General features: G+C 44.2%; 1 protein-coding gene across 1 annotated transcript; it reads right to left on the bottom strand.

The window, feature by feature from the left end:
- Positions 1-7,080: 7,080 nt before the first annotated feature.
- LOC103904406 (olfactory receptor 14A16-like) lies at positions 7,081-7,965 on the bottom strand. The gene is given in 3 exon segments (XM_009285881.1): positions 7,081-7,583; positions 7,586-7,850; positions 7,852-7,965. Coding segments are annotated over 3 exon segments (882 nt in total).
- Between the last annotated feature and the right edge of the window lie 1,362 nt (positions 7,966-9,327).

Raw genomic sequence — 9,327 nt, 5'->3', positions numbered from 1 at the left:
TGGGTTGCTGGTTGGACTCGATGATCTTAGAGGTCTTTTCCAACCTTAATGATTCTATGATTCTATGATTCTATAATTCTATGATTCTATGAATATCACACAGAGAGATCATGCTGAATTATTTATCCACAATCTTTTTCATATTAAGTGTCTCCTGGATGTAGCCTCTTCTTTCTGCTCCTACCCCTTCATGTAGGTACCACCTGTATTATTCGTTACTATGTATATAATTTTGCATTAAAATATGTTTTTTCTTTCAGTAGGGGCAATTTACCTCTGGTTCCTTGACCTTGATAATTTAGCTCTCCACCAAGTTTTACAAGTGATTTTGAAGTGATTTCATATTTACTTTCGGCTGCTGAAGGAATGCTAAATAATGTCAGATCTATTATTTACCACTTAAAGGTTCTGCTGGAAAACACCTCCATTGACAACTAACTTTGAGATCTTTCAACTAGCTAGCTCTTAATTATTTTCACGTGTGCTTTAGGGATATGAATAGTGCTATTTTCCTATCATGATGTTGAAGGGAATTATACTATATATACTCACCTACCTTTATCCATCAAACATGCAATCTCAAGTACTGAAACTAAGTTTACACCACAAGACAGACTTTACAAATAGCGTATTTTACATTCTTTGGTTCTTTATTAATTTGGGCTGGGATTTTTTTCTCCCCATCTTGTTAATTTCTGGTGTTTTATTAGAAGCCTGTCAGATTAACCAGTTTACAGGAGGAGGTCATCTTGCTTGCCTTTCCCGAAAAAAGGCACAATATCTTTGTGGAACTACCTTAGTATATCTATTGAAGAAGATATATTAAAAATTTTAAAATAAAAATGTATTTTCAGCCAATTCCTTTTGGGAACGTCTGTGGTGTTCAGGGTTCACTCAGTATTTAAAATCATTTTGAGAGATCTCATTTGATTTCTGTCCTTCTCCAAACTGAGAAGGAGAAAAGCAGTTCCATTCATCTTTAAGAAATGTCATCCCTAAGACAACAGTTCCCAAGACCCTGAAGTTATCTAGACCTACTGATTCAAAAAGTCAAATCCCTAGCAGATGCTGTCTACTATCTGCCATTACTAATGGACTAGAAAGTGCTTCATTTGTCAATCACATTATCAGCCTTACCTACATCATTTCACAGCTTTCCAAATACAAAATAAGATTTCTTGTTAATGAATAGCTATGCTTTTTCTACATTGTTATTCAAAGGTTCATCATCTCTGTCTGGCATCTGGCTTTTGACCCAGTAGCATTTATTATGTTCCCAATAAAGTTAAAAAAACAAACAAACCAACAAAAACCCCCAACCCATTATTTTATTGATTTGCATTAAGAACCAGGGATTTCTTTCCTGCTATCTCCCGCTCTCCTTGTCAATTTTATACAGTTTCAAACTCCTAATTTTTACTGACTGCTATTTTCTTATCTCCTCTTTCCTTTAATTAGATAATACTTTTTAATAGATATTTGTTGCCTTCATTTCACCACTTGTGCTGTTCAGTGGATTGAGCTATACAGAGAAGGAAAAGGCAGGCTTAAACAAGGTCACCAAGAAAAGGAATGGCCACTCAAGAACACAGGTCTTGAATCTGAATTTAGTACTTCAGAAGAAAGACTTCACCTCTGTATGAAGAGATTTGACATCTACTAGTGCCAAATATGAGGCAAGAAGGAAGTATTCCTACTTTAGTTTATCTAAAGCATTCATACTGGACTGTGGTGTCATGACCTCCCAAACATTCTCAATTTTTATTCATATTCTCATGTCATTTTTTCCTCTTTCAATTTTTCTCACAAAGGTCTTGTTAGCTTTGAAATATCACAATTATTGAAACCCAGTCCTTTTCTAATACTTATTGTAGGCATTCTCCAGCATACATCTGTAAATAGAAGTCCCTATTTATAATAAGGAGATGCTTGAAAAGGGTAGCTCATCCTGTTCTCTAGTTTAATTTGACCAGTATAGAAGAGACCCTGAGCTGTGCTGGTTAGCACATTGATCTGCATGCATTCATGATCTAGCACTTCTGAGTTTTCAGCAGCTTTAAATGATTTGTTTAATATAGAAGGTATAGAAGGTTTCTTTCTCACGCAAACAAACAGGTATTCTAAATTCCTGACTGAGCTAAAGCAGTTTATAATATTCTGGTCATGTGAATCGCCCCAGTCAGTATCTTTGATAATGCCAACTATATAAAGTGCTTCTTACCTCTGAGAATATCTACTTATTTACTGTTTTAAACATTTAGCCTTGATGACAAAGTAAATGAAAAATTGTCATTCTTCACCATTTTGTGAGCTTGCCTTTATACAGGATTAGTTTATTTCTTATTCTCTAGGATACTTCCGCTAACTTCTCACTGAGAAAGATCAGTGCTCTCCTACGAGAACCAGCTGGTCTCCTCACTCAGCTGTTTTTCTTGCGAAAGCACAGTAACCCTGACACATACTCATCATGCATACAACAGTTAACCTCTTGTATTTTCTGCCATCTGTCCCTTGTTTATGAAACCATAAGAACATCTACAAAGACAATTCATATTTTCTCCTATTCAGTTGCCTTCTGAGCTCACATTGGAAGAGTCTTTTAACTGTGCAGTTTCATGTGGTTCTATATCTTAGTTATAATAGATGTCCTATGTACAGTTCTGTAAAATGATTTTATATGCCTGACCAATCTTGTTGTTATGATTTCCATTACATGAATATAGAACACTTTGTGGTTTCTGTTTAAAAAAAAAAAAATTCACTCTTTGTAGTACAGAATTGTTGCTGAGAATTGCTTGATAACATGCTTGACTAACTTCCCTTAGTACCTGCTTCTTCATGCCAAATAGACGTTCACTAAATATGTTTCATCCTTCCAAAATAGCACACTATATGGCTTATCAAATCTATAATAATAATGTCAAATTCCTAGCTAGATTGAAAGCCTCCTACTTCTTCTTAGCAGTTGGTTATCAAATCACCAATCATCCGCTTAATTTTCTTTGTAGTGTTTCTGGTAGGGAACTCAAACCACGCCAGCTCAAGAAAAACTTTGCTTTCTAAAATAGTGTGTTGATATTTTCATTCCAGATTACTAATCCTCTCCTTCACTATTATCAGTTTATACTTAATGCTGCTGCAATCTCTTTTTTTTTTTTACTTTGAAGTATTTTAAGGATGAGGGCTTCATCAATGTTTAGGCTAGTGGCTGAATCCTTACGGAAGGGAGATGTAGAGGTGAAGTGGAAGGCAGAATAGAAAATACAAAGTCTCCAAGGCAGTTTAGCCGTTGCACTTGATTACTTATTATTTTGTTCTGTTGCCTGCTGCAAAGCCATCTGTTAGTGGAAGGAACTCTACCCTGTTTCTCCAAATTTTCTCAAAATCCCTTGTTTACCGTTCTGTTCAAGTAGTGTCCTGGGACTAGTTGTACACATAAAGTCAATTGTCTTCTTACCTGCCTGCATGGACAAGGTAAAAAGTTTGCCAAAAAGATTAAAAAGTTGCTGGCTTTTTATATTAATTCTTGAATGAATAAAAACTTTAACAAACTCCCCAAAATAAAACATTTAAAAATTACCTTCTTCCTCTGTTTTTTCACTGAACATATTTGATGCAATAAAAGAGCTACAACTATTAGTCACTTCAGCGAATAATTCAGGACATTTTTTTTTTTTAGATACTAACCTCACCTGAGCCAGTTAGGGACAGATAGTGGTCATGTTCAAGCTTTACAGTATTGCACATTTTAATGTTACAGTACATTGAACCAAACTTGTCCTAATGATGAAGTAATGAGTTAAATCCTACTCTAATATTTTCATTTTCTTGAATAATACTGTTTGATATTTATAAGCTTATGGATCAAAAAAAGCAAATAATGCATAATAATTTTCCCCATAAAACTCAGCACTGTAAAGCATTATTACAACTATAATATTACATAATTTTACTGACTTGTGGAATTCATATTTCATTAGACAAAAGCTTTACCAGACACAGTTATTCTACATTTGTCATTGTTTTTACACTTAAAACTAGTATCTTTAATACTTGAACTTTAATACGTTCTAGTGTAAAGCACCAACTTGATTTACAGTTAAATACTTAATTTTCTGCATCTATCTGCAAATAAGGGGCTTATAAACAGAAATGCTATATCTCTTTATTTCAGGTTTTTAATGACATAGGAAGAACAGTATTATTTGTTTATTGAGAGCTTGCTTACTATCAGTATTATTAATAAATAGGTAGATAAAAAGGGGAAAAGCAGGCAAATGTAACCCACAGCCAGGCAATATGTAAAAGTATTGCCAAATATTCGCAGTGAAATTACTGGGATCTGGGGAGCAATCAAACACATTAGGTTAAATGTTCTGTTGTAAAAGTTTTTTTACAGCCCCAGTGCTGTGATGGCCATGTCACAGTGGGCAGGACGGCAGGGGTGGCTGCGTCCCCCTGGTGTCACAGCGGACAGGAGGGCAGCAGTGGCTGCGTGCTGAGGGAGGGGTGGCCCCTGCACCCTGGGGCCGGATGCTGGAGACTCACTACATCCCGCTTCCCCTCAGGGCTGATAGAGCAGCATCCAGAGGAGACACCCTGGTGCTCACGGGCAGGGAGTGCTTGCCATCATCTGTCACTGCACCTGCCATGAAGATGAAGCCCCCAACACTGAGGAGGGTGAGAACTGAGCAAGCCCCCAACATGGGGCATCACTGGGGTATTGGGGTGGTCTGCATGCATGTGAGTAGTGGCAGGGGGAGCCAGGAGCCTCTTCAGCCCCAGGGAAGGGCCTGTCCTCTCCTCGGCCAGGGGCCTGGGGTCAAGAGGAGTGGCTGCCTGGGAGCACGGGGGCACCGGGGGGCAGGGCAAAAGGGCTCAGGAGAGGGGGAAGGCAGGGGCAGGATGGGGTGGGGCCACTGAGACCAAGGAAGGAGCTCGCCTTTGTGTCAGTGGGGCACTGTTATGACAAGCAGGGGCCGAAGCTGAGCAGCTGCCTGTACAATGGTGGTGGCGGAGTAATCCCTGAGCATGGGCTAGCGCTGAGGATCCACCCCACAAGGGGCTGGAGCGAAGCTTAAGCCAGAGACAAGTTGAAGCATGAACAAGAGCTAGAAATGAGGAGCTGTCAAACAGTGCTTGGAGCTGAGCAGCCCCCAGAAAGAGAGAGAGAAATAGCTGCCTGAGCAGGGGCCAGAGCAAAGTATCTCCCTGAGCAGAGCCTGTAGTGGCATTGCAGGACCCAGAAGTCAGTCAGAGCCTGAGCAGGGGAAAGATGTAAGCAGCCGCCCAAGAGACGTAAGACCCCACTGGACCCAAAAAAGGGCTGCAGTAAGTAGCAGCTGGAGCAGAGGCTGGAGGAGAGTGGAAGCCAGAATAAGGGCCAGAGCCCAGAAACTGCCTGAGTAGGGAGCTGAAGATTACAGCAGCCTGAGAAAGGGCTCGGTAGGAACTGAAGGACAAGCAGGGGCCAATGCTGAGTAAGAGCTTGAGTGGGGTCTGGAGTCAAGTTGGAGCCCAAGTAGGCGCCCGGTCTGAGTAGCCACTTGAGCAGAGGCTGGAATGAAGTTGGAGCCTAAGCAGGGGACAGATCTGAGTTGTTGCTCAAACAGAGCCTGGAGCCAAATTGGAGCTGGATGCTGCCAGCCCTGCAAAGGGTTCAGGAGAGGACTTGTCCTCCCTGTGATCACAGCTGGACCATAGGCCTCCAGCAGGAGCCTGGTGAGGAACTTTTGTCTAGGGGTGATAATGGGGTGAGGGCTGGCACGTGGAGTGGGAGAGACTGTCTTATGGGCATGTGCTGGGGATGGGGACTGAGGGACAGCAGCAAACTGACATGGCCCCTGGGTTGTGCTTCCTTCAGTGCAAGTTCAGGCACAAGGCTCCAGCCTCCCATTTCATCAAAGGGACGAACAATGGCATTAAGAGATGGGGAATGGGGGACTTGAGTCCTTCTTCAGCCACTTACTAGGCCCTGTGGAGCACCAGGACAGCAAGGACAGCTGGCTTTTCACCCATGAGCACACATTAGTGTACCTACACTCTGAACATGGACTTGGGTTAGATGAATGCTGGCATGGTTCTATTTGAGGCAATTCTGAGCCCAGGTCAGCTCCCTTCTGATCTCTCCCTATTCCTCCTCTATCCGGCCAGCCATTCCTGCCCCCCCCACTCACCCCACAGGGCCCCAAGCTGGCGGTGCTGCTCTGCAGAGCGAGGAGCTGTGGTGCTCAGGGCTAAGGGATGACCCTGAACTGGCCATGCTGGTCAGGCACTGGAGCAGAGATTCCCTTGCAGTCCGTGGAAGAGACAATGGTGGAGCAGGTATTTCCCTGTAGCCCATGGACAGGACTGTGCTGGAGCAGATATCCCCACTGCAGCCTGTAGAGAGGACGACAGTGGAGCATATATCCACACTGTAGCCCATGGAAGACCCCACACCAGAGCAGGAGGATATTTCCTCAAAGAAGCTTCAGCCCATGGAGAGCGCACACTGGAGCAGGTTCTCCTGAAGGTAACTGCAGCCTGTGGAGGGAAGCCCACACAGGAGCAAGTTTATCCTGAAGGACTGCAGCCCATGGAGGAGACTCATGCTGGAGCAGGAGACAAGTGTGAGGAGAAAAGAGCACTAGATGGGTGATTCCTAAATCTAGTCCTTAGTCCCTAACAGGTCAAAATGTGACAATGGTCTTTATACTCCTGAACACGGGGAGGAAGAACTTTTGGGATGCAGTTCCTCAAGCCTGTTCTTGACACCAGCTTTGGAGGAAGAGCCCAGCCTTCAGGCAGTGTACTGAGGAGATCCCATTTCATTTGAGAGATGCTATGAGAGAGCTAGCTCTGAGGAACTCTTAGACACACTTCTATATGGGCTCCAGGTGAGCCAGAGCAGGTTAATGCCTTAGTTGTAGTGAGACAAATCCAAACATTTTTATAGGAAAATGATAACCACAGGTACCAATAGCAATAATGATGAATATAATTATAAAAAAACCACACAGAAGTCTAGAATCAGATACTCTGGGAGTCATTTGTGGAGAGAGGTGGTAATTTTATCACCATTGAAAAATGTTCATGGGATCACTTAATGGCATCCTTGAGCTCCTTGTTCTTCATGCTATAGATGAGGAGGTTCACTGCTGGAGGGACCACTGAGAACAGAACTGCCACCACCAGATCCAGAGATGGGGAGGAGATGGTGTGGGGTTTCAGGTAGGCAAATATGCCAGTGCTGAGAAACAGGGAGACCATGGCCAGGTGAGGGAGATACATAGAAAATGCTTTGTGCAATCCCTGCTCAGAGGGGATCTTCAGATCTCCGCATAGGACAGCATGATGAAAATGAGAAAAAAACAAAAGAAAAAAGGTACTAACCATGACAAGTCCAGCTTTCTTGAGGTAGGAGTCTGAGCAGGAGTGCCTGAGGATCAGGGGGATTTCATGGAAGAACTGGTCCAGGACATTGCCTTGGTCGAGTGGTATTGAAAAGGCATTGGCAGTGTGTAGCCAAGCATAAAGACAACCACTGCCCCAGGCAACTGTTGCCATGCTGGTACAAGCCCTGCTGCCCAGGAGGGTCCCTGCAGGGATTTGCAGATGGCAATGCAGTGGTCATAGGCCATGATGGTGAGAAGATAAAACTCTGCTGTAGCACAGAAAAAGAAAGAAAAGACCTGTGCAGCACATCCTACAAAGGAGATGGTCCTGGTGTCCCAGAGACAAGTGGACATGGGTGTGGGGACAGTGGTGGAGATGGAGGCCAGGTCGAGGAGGGAGAGGTTGAGGAGGAAGAAGTACATGGGCGTGTGGAGGTAGTGGTCGCAGGCTATGGCGATGATGAGGTCATTGCTACAGGAGAGCAGCCAGGTAGATGCCCTGGAAGAGCCAGAAGTGCAAGAGCTGCAGCTCCCGCATGTCTGCAAATGCCAGGGGAAGGAACTGGGTGAGGAAACTACTGTTGGACATTTGCTGTCTCTGGGCACAGGGGGTCTGTCCAAGGAGGGAGACATGGAAAAGTTAGGACAGTTTTCTCTGAGCAAAGCCACTCCTTTTCTCATAGACATTACACACACACACACACACCCAGTCCAAATTCATTTACTTTCTGTTTTTTACTTGCCGAGTGTGCTGTGAAAAGCTGGGCCTCTGCCCCTGGGCTCCTGATAAGTCAGCAGGGCACATCTGCTCTACTGCAGTGGGTACATGGGAGCTGGATTGTGACAGCTCCGATGTTCACAAGTGATGTTAGAGCTAATTCACCTTTAACGGAAAATGTCAATAGCTGCATTTATAGCACTGAAGAGTATGGGTTGTAGAAGAGAGGCTTAGCATGTATTTTTAATTTTTCTTTGCCTGAGATTTTTATTATCCACCATCACATCTGTTAATTATTCTTTTTTATTGACATTTTCCGTCAATAGTCCCATAGTCTCTCCTGCCCTGGCATCTCTCGATTTCCTCCTGTCCTGGCTTGGGCGTTTCTCCTGACCAGGTGGTGTCCCGTCGAGGCAGGGAATGGGGAGGCTATGCGATGGTCCTCTCCCAGTCGCAACACCATAACTGGCTTTGGTCTGTGGTGGTGCTGTGGCTTTGGGGCTGGGATGAACAGCCGCCTGGCCCTGGGGGCTCCTTGTGCCTTGTTCATTCCCCCGTGAAAGGCGGCGCCTCTGCAGGCAGAAAACTGCAGGCAGCTCTCTGCGTTTTCTGCAGGCGCTGCTGCCTGTGTCCTTGGAGGGCTTGATGGCCCAAATACTGTGAACCCGAGTGCCAGGGGCTCCCAGCATCTGCAATACTTGCGCTCTTACCAGTCCCAGGAGTTATCAGTTTCCCCACCTACAGAGAAAAAGTACCCCCATAAATTGCACATGCAAGTCCAACATACGTTTTTTAATTCTGGCTTTGGCTTTTCTGCCTTTTGGTACTAAATCAGTATCATTTTTGCAAGGCAATCCCAACAGCTGAACAGGGATTAAAGCTCTTCCTCAAGGGACCTGTGGCCAGGCAGGCCAGCTGGCAGAGCTGGCCATGTCTCTAGAAGGTCTCTCTGAGCTCTTCCTGGTCAGAGGTGGCTCTGGAAGGAGGGATGGGTTGGGCTGCTGGGGCTCTTTTTGTAGCCTGGTCCAAAAGTATATGTGGCCAGTTTTAGAATCGTGGAATCACTTAGTTTGGAAAAGACCCTCAGAATCATTGACTCCAACTGTTAATTTAGCATTGCCATGTCCACCACTAAACCATGTCCCTAAGCACCACATCTACACATCTTTTAAATACTTCCAGGGATGGTGACTCAACCACTTCCCTGGGCAGCCTGTTCCAGTGCTTGGTAAC

This window comes from Aptenodytes forsteri, unplaced genomic scaffold (assembly GCF_000699145.1).
Source record: "Aptenodytes forsteri isolate BGI_AS27 unplaced genomic scaffold, ASM69914v1 Scaffold684, whole genome shotgun sequence".
NCBI lineage: Eukaryota > Metazoa > Chordata > Aves > Sphenisciformes > Spheniscidae > Aptenodytes > Aptenodytes forsteri.
The sequence above is the reverse complement of the archived record's forward strand: the minus strand, read 5'-3'. Positions and strand labels throughout refer to the sequence as shown.